The sequence below is a fragment of the Chaetodon trifascialis genome, chromosome 22 (assembly GCF_039877785.1).
Source record: "Chaetodon trifascialis isolate fChaTrf1 chromosome 22, fChaTrf1.hap1, whole genome shotgun sequence".
In the NCBI taxonomy this organism is placed as follows: domain Eukaryota; kingdom Metazoa; phylum Chordata; class Actinopteri; order Chaetodontiformes; family Chaetodontidae; genus Chaetodon; species Chaetodon trifascialis.
In genome coordinates this window covers 13,687,398-13,707,267 of record NC_092077.1, presented here as the reverse complement: position 1 = coordinate 13,707,267, position 19,870 = coordinate 13,687,398, and the positions used below count along the sequence as shown (strand labels likewise).

The following is a 19,870-nucleotide window of genomic DNA, read 5'->3' as shown; positions in this document are numbered from 1 at the left end:
GTGGATTTTATGGCAGGAGCTGCGCCTCCAGGGGGACGTGAGTCAGTTAAATGACCAAAACGACTGTTATATATATATATATATATATATACACAGAATAATAAAAAAAAAAACTGCATACATTAGACATTTCCTTTAATGTCTCATTTCCTGCCTCTGTCATTGTCCTTTACTTGGTTTTAATTAAGGATATAGAGGATATACTGTAGTAGCAATATTACCAACTTGCACTATTAGTAACTCTAATAGTGCAAGTTGGTAATATTGCTACTATATGATCAAAACTGAAGGCATACAGGCTGAGATATCCTCACATTGGCCCCTCAATTGGTTTTTTAATAAAAAAAACAATGGATCCTTCTTTTCCCATGATGCAACTCACACAGTTTTTTCCAGTCAACCCTCCCTGCTGGATAAAAATCCAAGTCTTTTAAAACACGCCAGCATGACTGTACCACAGACGTCTGGTCATAAATCTATAATCTTGTAGTCTTGACATGACAAAGCCCCTCCAGAGTCGCAGGAGACATTAAACACACAGGCTGAGGAGCACTCGTCATGATTAACACACCGACTTTGACATGTAAAATTGGTGGAGAGCCCCTTTAAAAATATAAATAATCTAAATCACTAGTGGCTTTCATTCTGCCTTTAAAAGCAGTTTGTCTGTGTCAAAGAAGATCTAAGAACCAGGCCCTGACATTTACACAGAGGCTGAAACTTAAAAGACTGCTGATACTGAGACACACACACACAGAAACATTTGAACGTCCACACACACACACACAGACGCTGCAGCAAAGTCATCAAAATGTTGTGCTTTTATTAAATCTCCTCTGTAATAAAACCCTCCGCTTGCTTCACAATGCTGAGATAAGCTGCAGAACCAAGAGAGAAGAGGAGGAGAAGCTCTCAGATCTGAACATTTGACGCTCGCCACTGTACCGCAGACGTGCAGGAGTGCGGCACAGCAGCGTGTGAAGTGCACAGCATTGGGGTCTTCTGCATGTATAGCATGACTAGTCTGATCAAGATCTACATGCATTAAAAGGAACAAAAGAGCGAATGATGTTTGTGATGATGCACGAGCAGATTTGGTATCACTGTTCTGTGGTAAGTGTCTTGCATAAAGCAGGCCTTAGGGTGAAAATAAATTAGTCGCAGCATCACTTTAATTAGAAATTACTCCAAGCACTCACACTCTTTAAAAGCTCCTTTCATTCATTCACAATGCTGCTGAGTGCTGATTTCAATTTTCAAGTGATTTTAGGCTACTAAAATCCCAGAGGATGTGTTTAAAGAGGAAGAAGTGAGAACAAAAACCTACTGCTGAATGGACGGACCCCCGAGGAGAATGACACTGAGTGCTCCTCTGATTGGCTCAGACAAATCCTTTGAGCCAATGGGAAGATGACAACAGAAAGACAGGGAAATTAAACACACTGGTGGCTTTGCGATTAGTACAATAATGGAGGAAAACGACAAATTTATTCAAGTGCACATACACTCAGACACGCCTAACTCCTAACAGACAGCGTCTGGATGTTATGTCGTATCTTCCCGCTGCGCCCTCTGTTCCCATGACAACAGTACAGCAAGCCGACAAGGTCACTTTCTCCAGCTGAGGCAGCATGATAGCAAGACCGCGGCATGCAACGCAGGGAGACAGAGGCGGAGGACAAATATTAAATCATGGGGTGAAGAGGTGATAAAAATTTGGCGAACCGTGATTGAGGGACAGCACATGTGAGGAATTTAATTTGCGGATGCACAGGTGAGACTAATGCTGGGTGTCTGCTGTTGTGAAAACAAAAAGCAGACATGACCTTGCGCTTTAACAAGTTCGGGCCTTGTACAGCGTGAATGTGTGTGTGCGTGGGTGTATTACTCATGTTGTGGGGACATAAATCAGTTCACACAGTCACACTCTGGGGACTCACCTTCCTTATGGGGCACAAGTCCCGATTAGACCTGGCTTAAGGTTGAAGTAAGCTTAGGTGTAGGTTAAAGTCAGGATTAGGGTTTGGGTAAGGCTTCAGGAAATGTGTTTTAGTCGGTGTAATGTCCTCTGAAGTGATGAAAACACTGCTGTGTCTGTGGCCGCTGCACATCTCAAAGGCAAGTCCTGAACGACGGAAAGAAAAGCTTCGGGCACACTTTCCCAACATGCCCCTGAACGTCCTCCAGCGGGACGGATCAATCATTCTATCACTTCCTCCATCTGTCTCAATGCATCATGGTCCCTGTAGTTCTGCCCAGCAACAAGTGCCCCTATTTGTCTCCGCTGCTATCCAAAGTGACAAAGCATTTCCAGCTGTGTCCTTATTCATCCCACGTCACCTTTCCATTTGGCAGACAGCATGACTCCACTAATTAGTGCAGTTTATTATTAATTCCAATGATTAATTAGAGAAAAAGGTGTCTTGGCGAGACGACGCAGCTGTCTACTCGTGCCACGACCAGAGGTGAATTCATTTCCTGCAGAACACCATCACTCTGCCTGCCGTGCTCTCTCAAGGTGTCAGCTTCATCTTAACCACTCGTGGCATTTATCGACATTTTATTCGGGTTCGTGATCAAGGACATTTTTGAGTTGCAGTTAAAAATGATGACACAAGCCTCCTAAATCTGGTCTGGCAATGATCCAAATGTGTTGTCTTTCTTTTTATATTTCTCTAAAGTCATATGCCTCACCAGATGCAGAGCATAAGCCTTCTTTTCCTCTACTTCAGCATTCTTTATAGCCTATCATAAAAGATAAGGCTGTAAACTTTAATTACACAGGGGGTTCAAAAGTGGAGATCACCTCTAATTTACTCTGATTAAACGAGCATAAATTTACCTACAAATTTCACTTTTAACTTTTGAATGGTTTTACTGCCCAGCAACAAACCGTTGCCCCCCAAAATAAACTTTAATCATGTGTTCATTAGGATAGAACTTCTTCTCTGGCAAAAAAGGAGACACAGGAGTCACATGAACTTGATAGCTAATTTCCTCCCTGACAAGGTAAATCATGATGGCAGATTGCGTTAGCTAATTAGCATAGCATCCCTCATTAAAGCATTGGTGTGTACATGCGCGTGCAAGTCATCTGTCAGGAGCGCAGCAGGAGGACTAATTTAAAGGGGTTTTTTTGATGGTGAGCAGGATATCAGTCTTTGTGTGCGCACTGTGAGCTGGTGGGGGAAAGCAGTCGGTTTGGCAGCTGAGTCGCCGACAGGCTCGAGGATCATGCCAAAAATATGTGTTGTCACCTGCCAAAGGCTGACTGGTCAGTTTATATTTAACTCTGTGAGCAAAAGAGTGTTTACTATCCCATCAGCGCCATCATTTGTGTCCAGGATGACTCAGCCAGAAAGAAAATGTGATTTACTTGAGCTTGAAGTACTTTGGAAGCATGTAAACAGTATATTTTGTCAGACTTTCTGCCTAAAAAAGTTCAGGTGAGCTAAGTTAAATTTAAACTGCAAGTGTGAAGACTCAGCACTGTTGTTTTTATGCAAATTGTGGCATTGCAGTACATATTGGCACTCACCAGGGACATAAAAGCCTTAAAGACATTGCTCTGCAAGACATTATTCTGTGTGTCTGGAATGCTATTCCAAAAATATTCTTCTATTTATAAGTCTGCTGTTGTTGCTTTCATATTTTTCACTTTATTTATTTGCTTCTACATGTGAAGCAGCTCATGGAACTAGTTTATAACTCACTCACAGTTTCATTTAAATTTTGCAGGACGCAACTTATCAGAGAGGCTGGTCAGAAAAGTTGGACACTTGACACAACAGGAAATTAGATTATTCACAAATTACAATTGCAACAGCAGTTTAGAACCCCATTTAATGCGTTTGTCACTCATTACCTGCAGGTGGCACAAGAGCTAAAATTGCTGAAGCTATTCCTCTCCCTGCCTGTAGATGGGGCAAACTTGCAGGTCTAATCTGCTGCTGCTACTCTTGCTTACGGGCCTGGTAACACCAGAGCACCAGGGTTTAGCAAAATTGACCCAGCGTTTTTGCAAAATACTTCTTCGTGGTGGAGTGACTGTACTCACAGTCTAGTTGGTAATCATTCTGTTCGGTAAAAAAATTACTGCAAAGGGAAAATAACGTTACACAAGCTGATAAGTTTGCTAACGGTCAGTTAGTTAAATATGAATGAAGGTAAATGGCTGACTGTTTGTGTCTTGAACTGCAGATCTGGACCATCAGGGCTGTGGCTCTGATGTGGACAGAGTAAGCAATGGAGCTCCAAGCTTGTTTATATCTTGCAAAAATGTTATCTCACAGTTATCTTGACATTTTGTTGGAAAAATAGAGAAAACTACTACGGAGGAAAAGTATCTCTTATGCTGATTTATATTTACCAGCTGCACCCTCTCTGTCTGCATCTCCTCTTTTGCAGCTGGAGTGGATTTAATGAGAGAAATCAATAAACTAAAATGGCTTCATTTTTATCTGAAAAAGTTAGCATCACTAATGTTTATATTTTCAGCCCATAAAGCAGTAATGTGCCCTTTGTCTGGGGCATTTCTGCAGTATTGTGCTCTATTAGAGCCAGATAACACACAGATGACCTTTTAAGTTAAGTGACACCTCTAACAAACCCTAGCCAAGGATTTATTGGCTGCTTTGCTGGACAAGATAGCTGAGAAAGCAGCTGCACTCTTACTGATCTGCTGGTAGGAGCTTCACTTTGCACTGTCCATACTGTTTACTTGTACTGTGCACTAGAGCAGCAGCGATTAGTGGAGCAGTCGAAAGAAAATGAACTGCTGATGAATCATTCCTGCCATTTTTCAAGCAAATGTGTCAAACTTTCACTGGTTCAAGCTTCTCAAATGTAAGGTTTTGCTGTTTTTCTTTGTCACTGATGATAATAAATGAAGAGTTGGACAAAAGAGGCAATTATTAAAAACTTCAAAGATAAATTTGTGTATTGGAAGTGATATGAAGAACAAGCAGATCCTGTTTGTTTCAAGGCTTTCCTCGTGCTGCAGTTGAAATCAAGCTTTGAACATGCTCAGTTTGCCACTTGGAAACTCAGGCAGAGATTGCATAAATAGGTGAGAGTGTGTATGTGAATCTTACAGACTTACGTACTCCAATTCATCCATTGCACTCCAGTTAACCTTAAAGGCTGGATTTTGTTCTGAGAGAGGACACTTGCATACACACAAAAACACACGGCAGCAATTTCAGAAATAATAATTCTACCTGCGGCTTGTCCACCAGGCATCTTCCTGAGTGTCATTATTTATGGTTCTTCTGCTGTGCCATTCTCCATGCTAGAATATTCTAATAACGCTTTCCTTCCATTTATTAGGTTTCGGGGGCCTGTGTGTTGACCACAGCAGTTCTCAGTTCTGCTGCAAGGCAGAAAGTTAAACTTAAGGTCCCCTATGGAACTGTTAAAGTAACAGCAAAACTCCTGAGTGCAATTTTTAGCGCAGAGCAGCAGAAGACGGCTCACTCTCGCCTACTAAATGAAAGGCTGTGGAGATCCCGCATCAGCCCCTTCCATGAGTGATTATGGATCTGACTTGGTGACCCTGAATACAAATCCCCTATAGTCTCTAAACCCTCTGGTGCCTCCTTAAAGCTTGGCAAGAGTGACCAGACTGTCAGGGTGAGTTTCCAGCCTCCGTGGGGTCCTCATTATATGTGACAGTGAAATCCTCACGTCTCCTTTCAGCTCACAACTTTCTACTTTCTCCTCATTTGAATGATCCCACATCCACCGTAATCACCTGCTTGTTTTCCGCTTCCTAACTGATCACATAAAGCTCCCCTGCAGACAGATACAAACCAAGAGTAAGAACGGCCTCAAATTCGTACAATCAGTTCTCGTTGAAGCTCACGCCGGTGCCCTTTTCTGAGCTGACCCCTCTGACACGGAGGCTTGAATTACTCTCAGCAGAAGGAGCAGTGCAAATGAAATATCAATGATTGCACTTTGTCTGTCAGGTTCAGCGTGTGAAATAAGGCTTCATTACATCCTGGAGTGGAGGCCGTGCACAAAGAGGCAATGAGCTGTCCTTTTTATATGTTAATCAGACCTTGTTTGATGGCAAGTGGAGCCCCTAATAATATAAGACCACAGAATTCATGTCACATTTATTTCTATAAGAGGCTTTTGTTGATTTTTGCAAGGTTTAAGTTATTTTCTTGCAGCAGTTTGCTGTAAAAGCTTACTCAAATACGATCATGCAGACATGATGCACATGTTTTTTGATTCAGTGTGACTTGAACTTTCCGAGGGTATCATAATCTCTGATCTCCACTGCGAATAAATGGCCATAAATTAATTTGGAAATCATAGGGAAAAGACGCTCCATACAGCTCCACAACTTGCCTTGCCAAGATGCCTGGGCATCCATGGGTGCACTGCAAACACGAAGGGATAATTCCTCACTCGGCATACTTTTAATGTTGCCAATTTGCCAAAAAAAAAAAAAAACAGACTCAAGTTGTAGCCCACACTGTAACTAACTGAATCCATAGCAATACTTAGTGCATGATTATAAGATAGGAGCCACATAATCCGTTATTATTAGCATCTTGTTGCATTATTGATGTATATTTTCGACATAACAAAGGCTCAGATTGTCCCACCAACATGGTATTCATATTCCTGGAGCACTGACACTCTCCTCAGATGCTGGATTTGTCCTTTGAGAAGAACAATATACAGCCTGCCTGCGACTCCTCTAAAAGCCTGTAAATAAAGAGAGGGTTCAGTAATGGTGGTGCGACTCACTCATCTCTTTTGGCCGGTCCCTACTGATTTGGTGTTGTGCACAGTGTTGTGTGCTTTCCTGGAGTATGTGAATTATCTGTCCTACGCCGTGTGTACCGTGGTGACACACTGGCACACACACACGTACATTAACACACACACACAGATAGACGGGGAGCTATGTTCTGATCACTGCCAAGCCAAAGCATGCAACATGATAAGAACTTTTTTTTTTCACATGAACACAGATGCATTACATGTGTCAACAAGAAGGCTCACCAGTTTCCAGCATGGGAAAGACCCTACAGTACACACATCAATGCATTATGGTAGTTTTACATTGCATAAATTACACTTTTGTCACATGGTAATATTCATACATGACTCTTTCAAACTTAACGTGACCACAGTGGAGAGACAAGCCCGAATGAAGTGAACATGAGTGATGATGGATGCAATGAGGTGTGGGTGCCATGTGGAGTTATGTCGCTGTGATGTGATGTGGTGATGCCACGTGAGTAAATGATCAACAAATCACTGACAACAATGCGGAAATACAGAAATCAACAACAACAGAATACAGCTTTCAAAAAGAGATAAGACGCAACAAGAACAGAAAAGAAAGACAAAACCACAAGCTGCTTTCTGTCTCGGCCCCAGAGAGTCCTCCTTTGAAGTGGTTTGCTTCAGAGATTGGTGCAGGGGGGGAGTTGAGGAGTTGGAGGAGTTGACAAGTTAGCAAAGACCTTCTGTTGTGCACTTTGTTTGTACCTTTAGCTAATGGTCCCTAAGCCCGAAGCAATCACAAAACACAACAGCACCAAACGGCTTCTATCAAGCAAAGTTCAAGCTGCTGAACTCCGATCGATTCTTGTCTCTTTTTCTTTCTTTTTTTGTCTACCTTTCCAATTTCCCCTCCAGCTTTGATCTTTATGAAAGTCACTCCTGTTCAATTTTAACTGCTGCCTCTGGAATCTCCACACGTATTTAATGGAGGCTTGAGGTGTGTTTTGGGATACTGTAAGACTGTGAGACTTAACTCAGTCACCATTTATCTGATAAACAGCTTTATGAAGCTGCTTTTTTTGCTTTTCTTTCAAGTGGCAAATCCATAACATGAGTTCACTGATCTCCTGCATTTCTCTGTCCTTCGGTCCATCCATGTGGCTGATTTAATACACACCAGGCCTCTGAGGTGTTTAAAGTGTGATTTTGATCTGTGCTTGTTGGCCTGCCACTTATTATATCCAGCACTGCGGGGGCTATGGTTTGCCATCAGCACACGTTTGTTTATCTGCTACTTTCTGCCAAGCTCAGACAATGCAGCAAAGCAGTCCTGTACAATGTGCAGCCCACAACAAACAAACCATTTTGGGGTGGATGGCTTAATTGCTACTGATGAGCCTTGGCCAGATGAATGCCATAATTTTCATTGAAGCTCTGGTGGTTGAGTGCACTTGGGTGAATAAAAGCAGCATGCAAACAACATTTTGTGTTGTCATTTCTGCTTGAAGGGGGCGAGATAATAATCATCACAGGCCTTTATTATTGCTTTTTGTCATTCTATATTTTGTAGACTGCCTATTCAACAGTAAATATCAATTATCATACTCCTCCAAAGCCGTCATACAAAGGTACAGTTATTCCGGCAGCCAATTATTAGTTGTTCTATTTTTCATATTTCCCAGGATAGCGGGTACAAATTATCACATCAGACTAACATTAGAGCTTTTAAATTGGCTGACTTGAAAAACTAAATAAAAGAGTTGGAATTCAAACAGAAGTGTCTGTGCACAGATGAATTTCCAACTGGCGGCATCAGCTCTATCATATGCCACTGAAAGATAACAGCATTATCATCCTGCTTTGCTTGCTAAACTCAATGTAATATTTTTCCAATTATTCAAAGCTTCACCCAGGACTTGACCATTGTCCAGGAAATGGGATCTTGGTGTGATTGATTTGGATATTACTACTGTGTTCCAGTGGATTCATCTCAATAGTCTGGCAAACAAAGCGCTAACACTCTGTGGAAACAACAAGTCTCGTCTAGTGTGTCTCAGAGTCACTCAGAAAACAATCTCAGAGCCTCAAAGAGACCCAAACCCAAGCTGATGTGACAGAAGTCTCCCTCTTATTGCCTCATTGTTAACACGAAGGGGAAGAAATTCAGATTGCCCTCCGGAAGAAACTGAAGCATTTACAACCACTTCAACTTAGGGAACGCTGCTGGGGTAGTTGTGTTGCCTAAAGTAGCTACTGCAGCACCGCTACTAACAGGATGCATGGTAAGTGGCTGCAATTAAAATTTACAGAAAATAAAAATCAAATTTGTCAAAGTAAATAAAGCAGTAAAAGAAATATTTGTGCAGATGTTACAAGGATGCAGTCGTCTTACCTGGGGACACAGGCAGTAGAGGTCTCCCCCTCGGGGGCCTCAGGGGCGGGGCAGCAGAACTGGTGAAGCACTGTTTGATTGCTGTGCGAATATCAGAAACAGAATAATAGAATCAATAGAAGATAAAAAGGGTTTCATTATGTACTTCATGTAAAAGGTGGTCTTTCTTTTGGTTATTATTTTTTCTATCCCTTAGAATTGTACATTTGCTTAACCTCTCCCCCAGGCCATGATTGTCCAATCATAGCTTAGCAACTGTAATGTAACATGCAAACATTAGCATGTGCAGCTAATTAGCTTACTGCAGTGGTAACCCAGTATTACTTCCAAGGTCAGTGTGATTTCACACTAGGTTTTATTATTACAGGTTATGTTTAAAAAAAAGCCCTGATCATTATAGCACATCCATGAGTAATTGCCCGCTGTGTGGAAGTCATTACTGTACAATTAGAACTGGATACAGCGTTGGAGGCGGGTCTCCATTCATGCCTCTGAACGCTGCTCTGTGGAGCATGAAGCCAAAAAAAGCTACTTCCTGCTGTAAAGAAATTTCCCAGATGAATGCATGCTGTACGTTGTCTATGGGCTGCAGTGGCCATGCAGAATGTGCACCAGAGACTTCCACCGGCTGAGCCAGCTAACTTCCAGTTTAGCCCTCTGCTCACTTGAGCAGGATAAAAATGATTTAATGCTGCACCTTGTCTAGACTTTGCAAAGGCTATTAGACCAAACTGACTCATAAAAGGTGAACCAGAAAAAGCCTTTTCAGCCAACAAATGAAGTCAAGGACTAACTGTTTTAACAATTACTAAGAACTTAGAGATTTCCTCACCTGGCCATCAGTTGTCCTCAGTGTATTTATTATTCTAGCTCATCACCTGACCAATCTCCGACCTGCACACCTGCTTCCCCTCCATCATTAGCCCCAGTACATACTCCACAGTCAGCATTCACCCTCTTGCCAAATTGTCTACTATGCTTCCCAGCTGTAGCATTTCTAGCCTTTCCCATGTTTCGCCTGCCTGCCCGTTTGACCCGTTGTCTGCTTTTTACTCCCTCTTGCCTCAGGCCTTCTGGTTTTGTCAGCATTTTTGTGTGATCTCCCAGACAAAACTTCTTTTTTGATTATTGACCAAGGAAAGCCTGTTTCCCCCGACCACAAACACAGCCTGCTTGTTTTCAGTGCATGTTTTTAAAGCGACCGTCTCCAGCCCTCACACCCCCTCACTCCACCCAGACACAATGCTGCCACAGAGTATATTTATAGGGAGATTACCCTAGCATAAAATCACTGACCCAGTGTCTGTTTGGTTGGCACAAGACAATGGCTGCTCGCATTTAAGCCACTGACGCTTTGTCACCTGGTTTATAGCAGTGCCGCTAACACAGGACCATGGTACAACCAGATGTCCATTATATTCTCAGGTAGTCTTTGTTCATTTACAAGAAAACTCTGCAGGTCACCTTTATCCAGATCATATCAACGTGAAGTGCAATGTGTTTGTAGTCTTAAAAGTGCAGTTTGAACACGGTCTCATGTTCTGGGCTTTGGAAAAGAAACTTAATAAAGGCTGCAGATGAAGTGAAAGGCCACATTCAACATGCTTTGCTCAGCTTTTGATATGCTTTGGTATGCTTTGTCTGCGCTGAGCTGATCTGAAAATGATTTGAAGAGAGAGATACAGACGGAGAGCGTGAGAGTTTGAGTGTTTGATCACCATGGAGATAGAGAGAAAGAGATGAGGTTTCACTGTTTCAGCACCACGGACAGAGACGCAGGAGAGTTCAGAAAAAAGACGCCTGCCAAACAAAATATGGACTGCAACTAATCATTATCTTCATTCAGGATTAATCTGCCTGTTATTTTCTGGGGTCACTGATTAACTGTGTATGAAATGTTGAAAAATAGAAAAAAAATGCTTCCCAAAACTCATGATGACAGTGACAGTGAAAAGAGGTAAATCTGGAAAGACTGCAAAACTAACATGTCCAAAACATTCTGACATTTTGGCAGAAGAAAAGCTAATTACAACTTACTGGATAGTGAAAGTCTATCTGTAATGCTTCAAAGCATTTTTTAAGATATTCCCCTATTTTACTGGCATGTACTCCAGATATACAGTCACGAGTGAAGATTGATACTGAAATATAGCGAGGAAAGAGCAGGAATATCAAATTTTAATGTGCATGTGAGAAAGCCATGAGTGCATTTGCTTTCCTCCCTCCATCAGTGTGTCCTCTTCTTCAACCTGAATGCTCACATTCTTGACTTTCATCCATCTCATTCTTCAGTATCGTCCCTTCCCCCCACTCCACTCCTCTCCTTTGCTCCCCTTTCCACTGATTTTCCATCACTCTCTGCGAGTCCCCATCCCCCCATTCCGGGTCCTGCAGGCACGGTGTGTTATGCCAGAGAGGAATTTGCTCAATTACTCTTGCTGTCAGAAGATGTAGCCAGTAAAAAGAGCAGCCGCTTTCCATATGCCGTGTCCTATCCCTGGACACGGGACACGGAGAAGGACAGAGAGCAGACAGGTGGGACATAAAGATGAGAAAGCAAGGCTAATATTCCCAGCAGCAACCACACCTCCATCCCTTATCACCCCGCTGTCGCCTTTTTATCTTCTGCCCTGTAGTCAATCTCCCTGGCCTCATCTCTTTCTGTTCCCCTTCCTGTCTGTCCCCTGGGGGAGGACAGAGAAAACAAGTAGACCTGCATGTCTTCTTGTATACCTCCTTCAAGAGCGTGACTGCTGGTTCACCTCAAGAGCACTTCAATCTGTTCAGCCTAACCACCCTGTTCTCCGTGCTGTGAAGTGCAATAGTTTATCACACAACACGCAAGGTCCTTTGAAAAAACTGAAGTTAGAATTTTTAGGTACGGCAGAAACAGAGAAAGACCTTAAAAAAGGAGGTTGGGTGGTATTTGACAGCAACAATAGCAGACAGTACAGGGAGGGTATGACAGCAAATTAATTCCCATTGTTAATGTCTCCTCTAATTGTGTTCGCCTTAACGACCGCGACACCGCTGTGGCCATTTTTAATAGGTCGAGAACACAGGCGGTCTCTGAGGGGACACAGATTAGTGCAAGCGTTGGAAGCAGCAGAGCCACTTGTTCACACAGATAAAGGGTGTATATTCTACAGGACAAGGTGGAAAAACATCAGGGTAATAGAAGTGAATCAACGGTGTTGAATTAGTGCTGTTGTAATAAAGGCCGTGAGTCACATCCACTGTGTCTGCATGAGTAAAAGCAGTAATTCTTCAGGACATGACAGAAAATGATCTTATTATAAACATGCCAACTTTATAATGGGATATATTTGGGGAATTTTGGGGCTAGAATGGAATTTTCATAGTCACACAACCAATGGTGTTAGCATCTTTGAATAGTTCAACATTGCCAAGAGTTGTATGCTAAATATGGAGCTAGAGCTAGCAGATTAGCTTAGCATAAAGTCAGGAAACAGCTCTGTCCCAAAATTCATCTCTGAAAATCATTTATTAGTTGCTTCCTGGTAACCTCATGGTGATGACAAGACAGTTTCCAGTTTTCCAGTCTTTGTGCTAAGCTAGGCTAACAGGCTGCTACCTTCTGCTTCATCTATAGCGCACAGATATGTGAGTGGTATCGTTCTTCTCATCTAACTCTCAGCAAGTGAGTGAATAGGCTGATTTTGAGTGCTGATCGATACACAGCATGTATGAATAAAGACAACATGATCTCAAAACCTGCTGAGTCGTCTTTTTCTTGACGACAGCGTGGCGCTCATTTGAATTTAATCAATGGGTATTATTGGCGAGGGCGGGAAGCGTGTAGAGGGGTTAGTTGATGATGAGGCACAATGCACAGAAACAGGGAGCACTGACATGTAGCTACGCTGAGCCAAACTGTGTCATAAATAAAATAATACGGTTACATCTGAATCATTGATTTCACACCGTATTTGAGAAAATCACCTCACGGATGAACCCCTTTTATCTTTTAAAGCACCTTCCTTTTGATTCATCTTCACCATCCTTTGATCTCTGACTCCTCACAATTTTCTCTCCATTACTTTTGCCATCACTCTCCTCAGTTTTACTATCACCTCCATCTTTCCACTCAAAAACAGCTTGCAAGCATTTTACAACAACTTTGGTTTACGAGGGCACCTTTTAAAAGGCACCGCTGTGCTGCAGAGATAGCACACACGACTGAAAGTGCATAAAAGTCAGCTCTCATCTGCTCATGCTAGAAACAAGCTGATCTGAGAAGACTGGGAGCAATAGTTCCTTAATTAATCTCTGCATTTCGTTCCACGCTCACACTCATTGTGACAACAGACATTCCCATGTTCAGGATTACACATTTCTTCCAAATCGACACGAATTCTGCTCGGCACATTAGAAACTTTGCAATACAATCCCTCTCCTCATTTTCAAACACACCTCCCCCGAACGCCGCGCGCTGTTTGATCAACGCGGGAGCCGAAGATTAAACTGAACTCACATGACTCGGTTTCTGATCTTCCACACCACTGACTCAGCTTCCCTCGTGGTCTTAACCCGCTAACACCACCTATAAAAAATCTATAAGCTTTTATAAGCTCTTCCACACACTGGGTCTGTTTGAGGGAGAGTGTAATCTGCACACCATGGTTTCATTGTATTTTGTTTTAACTTCTCGTGTCTAATGTGTTTGTCGATGCACTCCTCCTTGTGTTGAATTCGGCTTTGCTGTGCCAATAGCTCTCCGGCTGATTCAACTCGGCTCAAGGCAGAAAAAGATCTGTGCACGCAGAAGTGATGCATTTTGAAGCTTGGGATGGAGGGGGGGAATCAAAGCTCGCAATAATTGATGGATTAGTTGTCACAGACCATTTCCTTGGCAGTCAGGGGAAAAAATAGCTGTGAATGTGTTCGCTCATTGAAATAACGTAATATGCAGTATTAGGCTGCCCATGAAGGCCAAACATGGTAAACACAAAGACAATTGACCTTGGAGGAGGCAAACATATGAACAACAGTGGTACGTCTGAGGCACGACTGCTTGCTTAAAAAGGGATTTCTGGGTTTGTTGCCATCATTTCTTTTCCTTGTTTTTTTTTGATGCAACACTTTGGAATAAATGAATTTCAGAGTCAAGGTCAAAGTCAAATCAAAAGCAGAATTTGGAAAGAGAAAGAAAAACATGCATATATAGCGATAGTAAGGCAAGTTGAAAATAATCCCTCACTCACAAGCACATGAATGTACAGTTACTCTTCCACTATACTGAGCAACAGAGGCTGAATGTGCTACAGAGGTCATAATCCAACACCCAGTTGGACCTCCAGTTGCAGGTAGCTAATAATATATAGCTTCTGATGGGCCAGCATGGTTTTAAGATTAGGGTCATGTCACTTCCTGATAGTGCTTCAGCTGTGTTTTTCCATTTTTATTTGGATGGAGATTCTTTTAAAACAGTGCTTGCGTAGGCAGGATCGTTTTTCCAGAGCAAAGGGGGAAAGACGCTGTTTCAAAAACATGCGTATATGTGTGGACGAGCCATAAATCCTCAGCGAAACAACCTTCTATTTAAATTGGGTTTAAACCAAGCTGCTCTGTCAGTCATGCATGCTTACTGTATTTCACATTTAGAAAAAGGTAATAAAAAAGCGTGCTCTGCATCAGCAAAAAGATCATCACAATCCTTGAGATTAAATTTACATTGGCTAATATATGCATTCCACAAGTCAACTCATCTCATGGCGGTATTGCTAGAAGCACTTCTATCATGTAAAATAAAAAGACACTCAGAATGTTTTTGCAATACTTCACTTCCATTTGGCAAATTGGCAGTCGCTGTAAGTGGCAGTTTATCACTATGTTTTACAGGCTGAAAGTGTGCAAGGCTTTCGCAGAGAGAAAAAAATTAACACACACACCCAGAGCTTTGTGGTGGAGTGTCAGGTTAAAGTGATGTATTAAACATGATTGTGCAGAGGATTATAAGCAGACATATATCCTTGAACTAAATCAGACTTCTCTTGTGTGAGCTGCACCACACACACACACACACACACACACACACACACACACACACACACACACACACACACAGATACACACCTCAAAATTCAGTCCTGAAAGCCTGCCATATTGACTCCTTTACACACACGCACAGTGAATTAAAAAAAGCTTCCTTGAAAGATTTACGTCAGCGCGGACCATCCCAAGCGGCTTAGCTCGCCTTCTGCAAGCAAAACCCAGAGAAGAGGAGATGGACGAGAGAGCAAGCCCACTTTTCCCAAGAGGAGGGCAAACAAAGGAGGACGAAGAAAACATTGTGTCCTTGAATTCTATCCCTTAAAAACTCCAGTGCCAGGAAAGCAGCAACATCTGAGCCTTATTCACACCTCTGCCTCATTGTGGCTTATGAGGTTCCACTGCGGCACTTAAAAGTAAATACGAAATGATTTCATTTATGCTGCATCATGTCTGTCTGAGCACCTCTTGAGATCACAAGTCAAGATCGCACAGTTGTAAGAGAACAGACAGAAGAGAAGCAAATGTGCTGGGTGTTAACTTTCACATGAACATCGGACCTGCTTGAGGATTTTATTTGAATGTTTACCAGGCTGTTTAAGAGCAGCACGTCATTGGTTTCAGCAGCTGCAGAAGAAAAACTACACACGATCGAAAAAATCAAACGTAAACGTCAAGTTTTGATGTCATCCCCTAAAAATCAAAGGAGGAGTTCTTACTAGATTCTCAACATTTTACGTACGTCTTCAACTCAACTCCCCACTGCTGGTCCCCCTTCTATAAAACTTAAAAGGGAAGCCTTTGACGAAGGAGTAAAACAAGCAGAGAAGGAGAGAGCTGAGCCCGGGGGGGAGCAGGAGCGAACTACTTCCTGGTGCTCGCTTGTCAAGAAAGAGCTCCGTCAGCTGAAGGGGTTCAAATTGACAGTGAGCGGGATTTATTTCTACCGGACAAGTTTGTGTTAGAAATGAAAATATAGTGTTCTTTACCAAACCGCTGCAGTATTTTGACAGATATCTGAAATTTTAGTCGGTATGGTACAGCCATTTCAGAGAGACAGCCGTGAAAGGTGTGTTGTCTTTAGCCACCAAAAAACAGGACAGCTAGCAGCTAGCTTGCAAACATTGTTAGCTTAGCTGCTTCGGCTAAAATGATTCTCACACTGATTTAAAACATAACTAATCTGCAAGTATTTGTTGGGTTATTAAATATAACAAATTAGCTTAATTGTTGTTAATTTCCTAATTAGTTATCCTCTTCTTTTTGCAACATTGCATGACATCTCAGGGTAAACTAATGTTAGAAAGACATTTTTACAAGATGGAAACATTTGCCAATATCAAAACAAAAAATCACAGAAGGTTCGACTCCCACCTGCGGCCCATTTGCTGCGTATCGTCCCCTCTCTCTCTGCCTTCTTTCCTGTCATACCTTCAGCTATCACGATCATAAAGGTTAAAAAGCCCTCAAAAAACAATTAAAAAAAAACACAAAAGGACGAATTTCAACTTGTAGCGGGAAAAAAAATCAAAAACTTGTCGTCGCTCATTTTTCCATGAAAGCAGAAGTTTTTCCTAATGTTTTCATCTGATCTCCAGCTGGTGCCTCCATTACCGAACAGTTTTAGCAGCTCATATCGAGCATCACGCTACACTGTGTTGCTGCAGGGCCATCTGCTGAAGACTTGGCAGTGGGTCAAATTTCACAGATATTTTCCATGCTTCATGCTGCTGCTTGACAGCTATCAAGCTGACGTGGTTGTCATATATGAACTAGGGCTTGGGCTGATTAGGAAAATCCCATCAAGTAGATCAGCACCAGCACCCATACATTTTGCGCTGAATTTTATTTTTATTTATACACCGAGGGAGGCACAAAACTTCAGTGTTTGTGAATTATGGGTTTGGATTTCTGCACCAGGGAGGAAAACTGTGCAGGACAAGAAGGAGGAAGTGATGTAGGCAGATGATGGAGGAGATGTGACGAAAAAGATCACGTCATCCACGTGCAGCAACTTCTTTCCTTGAGTTCCCACATGTATGACTCATTCATGTCCTGCTCATCTCATTCACTTCTTTTAGGATGAAACCTCCGATGACATCACTGGCAGAGTCATCAGCTCCTCCCTCTGGCAATGCGTACCTTATGATGTAATCCTGGCATCAAGGGGTTGACAGAAAGGCGCTGATGATATAACCACAGTGCAGGGGGAGGGCAAGATGCTTTTATGGTCATCTGAATGTGAAGACAGTCTACTATGTGGAAAACCCAAATTCTAATTAAATGTCGTGAGGTAAAGCACCAACGAGGCACTCATACACACAGAATTTAATGCACGGCCACCCACACAAATGCAGGTTAGTCATTTGTACTCGTGGCCTTCAGGATAAGATTCAATTCTCCACTCAACCAAGCATTTAATGCATCGTAACAAACCCACCTCTATAATAGTACACAACAAAAACTGCAGGCAATCAAACATAAACAAGGACAATTCAATTCATTTATATGAAAGGTAAGTCAAGGAAATTGGATGTGGGAATGTGTAAAAAATGACAATGAATAATTAAGTATGGGTGTAAATTATTAGCCAAGGAGACATGTCCCCTGTTTTTTCACATGCACAGTACAATAAATTATGGCTGGCCTTGGTTGAGGCTTTGTGTGATGTGTTGAAAAGACTAGGAAAGTCGATTGGACATGCTGTGCCTGTTCCGATCAGCTCTCCAATGCCTCGCAGCCTTAGGTGGATAGCTTTGAACATTACTCTGGGTCGTAAAGTTAACCATACCTGACGTTTCCCACGGCAAGTCTGTGCCTGTGCATCTGTGTGTTTGCACACAAAGCAACAGTGGACATGGAGATTAGACTGGATAGAGAGCGATGGTCAACAAATGAACTCCAGTAATACTCGTACTAATACATAACATACCATTAAATTTTTCCTTATGAGAGGCAATAGTGGCTTGTAAATAATATACAAATGCACATTAGAATTCTTAACCGCAATCTTGCATGAAATAAACACTGCTGTTGCAACATGAACGAGGGTTGAACAATCAGTCATTTTTATATTGAATTTTAAAGAGTGCAATTTTCAAATTGCACAAGCTATTATAACCTACATAATTAACAGTGTGTGACCAAGCTGTAGCGAGTACAATTTTATACCAGCGACTGTTCATTTCACCAATGTGTTACTGCCACCAGTAAATTTACTCAACTGTTTAATGAACGTTGACAAAAAAAACAGATTCTCATGTTTACTCTGTCTCTGTGCAGTTTTGGACAAAGATGGAAGACGGAGGAAAAACCAGTTTGTGTCCTTTTTGACGAAAAAATTGAGGAACAAGATTAAGAGTGTCTTTCTGCTGTTCATAAAAGACCAGTGTTGTCTTTTTGTACATAAAACTAGCAGGTATCCTGGCAGTTGTCAAATGTAAATGACTTTGCTGATGGACAGAGATGTCTGAGTCGGCCGGTTAAACTTTCAAGCATATGATGTCATCCTTAAACTTTTCAGATTAGGAGCTCTGAATTGAGACCTCTGGGATTTGGGGCTATGAAGTCATCTTTTTATGTCAGTTTGTGAAGCTGAAGCTAGCTCAGACAGCTAGGGTTCAGATATGGGGCTGTTGATGCCTCCAAATGGAACTTGTGAACTCACGGTTACGATGTAAGTTGGACATTGTTGCTGGCGTCTGGAAGCCACCAAGGATAGCAGTTTAGAAAGTCAGCGAGTGGGTAACGTAATGCAGGAAATGCAAAGAGATCATAACACATGAAAAAGAGGCCATTGGGAATATCAGCATTTTCCTCTGACATATTATAAAGTTGCAGAGAAAAACTCTAAATTACAACATATATCTTTAGCATCCATCGAAAGATGAACCTGCTTTTACAAAATTTCCACCTCTAAGATTGTGAATACCACAAGATGGGTGCATTCATATGGGCCCTTCTTATCAACACGGTAAACACGACCCCATCACTTTTGGACATCATGATTGTATTTTAATATTATTAATCTCAAGCAAGCCACTATCTCCAAAAAAAAAACAAGCTAAAGTTGTCATTTTTTAATAGAAGAACATAAGTTTGCTTAAAAGACTTTTAGGTTCAGTCAGCAACAAATAACTGCATTATTTCATCTGTTTTTAGAAGCAAAATAACTTTCTACTGTCATAACCACAGGTATAGGCTTGTAGTTTAATTTACGGAAAATAATCAAATTTTCAATCACAAAATTATGCAGAAAATCACTACTAGATCAAAATGTTCAGCTCTAATGCAAGTCCATAATTTAACCACTCAACAAACCCTCATTGGACACACATACCCGCACACACACAGATGCACACTAGCACACATGGTGCAAAACAATTTGGATTGTCTGCTGAGGGATTTTCAGCACTAAGCTCTCAGGAGGTGAAATCTCTGTGACAGATGGGTGGACATTTTTCCACAACTGCACATGGTTCCTTCTTTCAAACATCCCTTTTCCCAGAGCTACACAGGTCATTAGCTCACTAACCAATGAGCGTCGCGCCACGGCATTATCTGCCCTTGAGGAATCCCACCGTCTCAGAAGGACAAATACTGGAGTAACACACTTTTAAATGATGCATCATTTTCAAGACATCTGTAAGTGTTAGTCTACGGTCCACACATTTGCTTTATTACAACACCTCATATGTAAGCAGCCGCTGACTGCCAGCT

General features: G+C 41.9%; 1 protein-coding gene across 4 annotated transcripts in view; it reads right to left on the bottom strand.

The window, feature by feature from the left end:
- iqsec3a (IQ motif and Sec7 domain ArfGEF 3a) overlaps nucleotides 1–19,870 on the bottom strand; it is a 98,478-nt gene that overhangs the window by 70,723 nt on the left and 7,885 nt on the right. For all 4 annotated transcript variants that reach the window (XM_070992209.1, XM_070992210.1, XM_070992213.1 and 1 more), the window contains exon 2: nucleotides 9,140–9,220. In XM_070992209.1, the coding sequence (XP_070848310.1) occupies nucleotides 9,140–9,220 (81 nt within the window). The remainder of the gene's footprint in view (nucleotides 1–9,139; nucleotides 9,221–19,870) is intronic.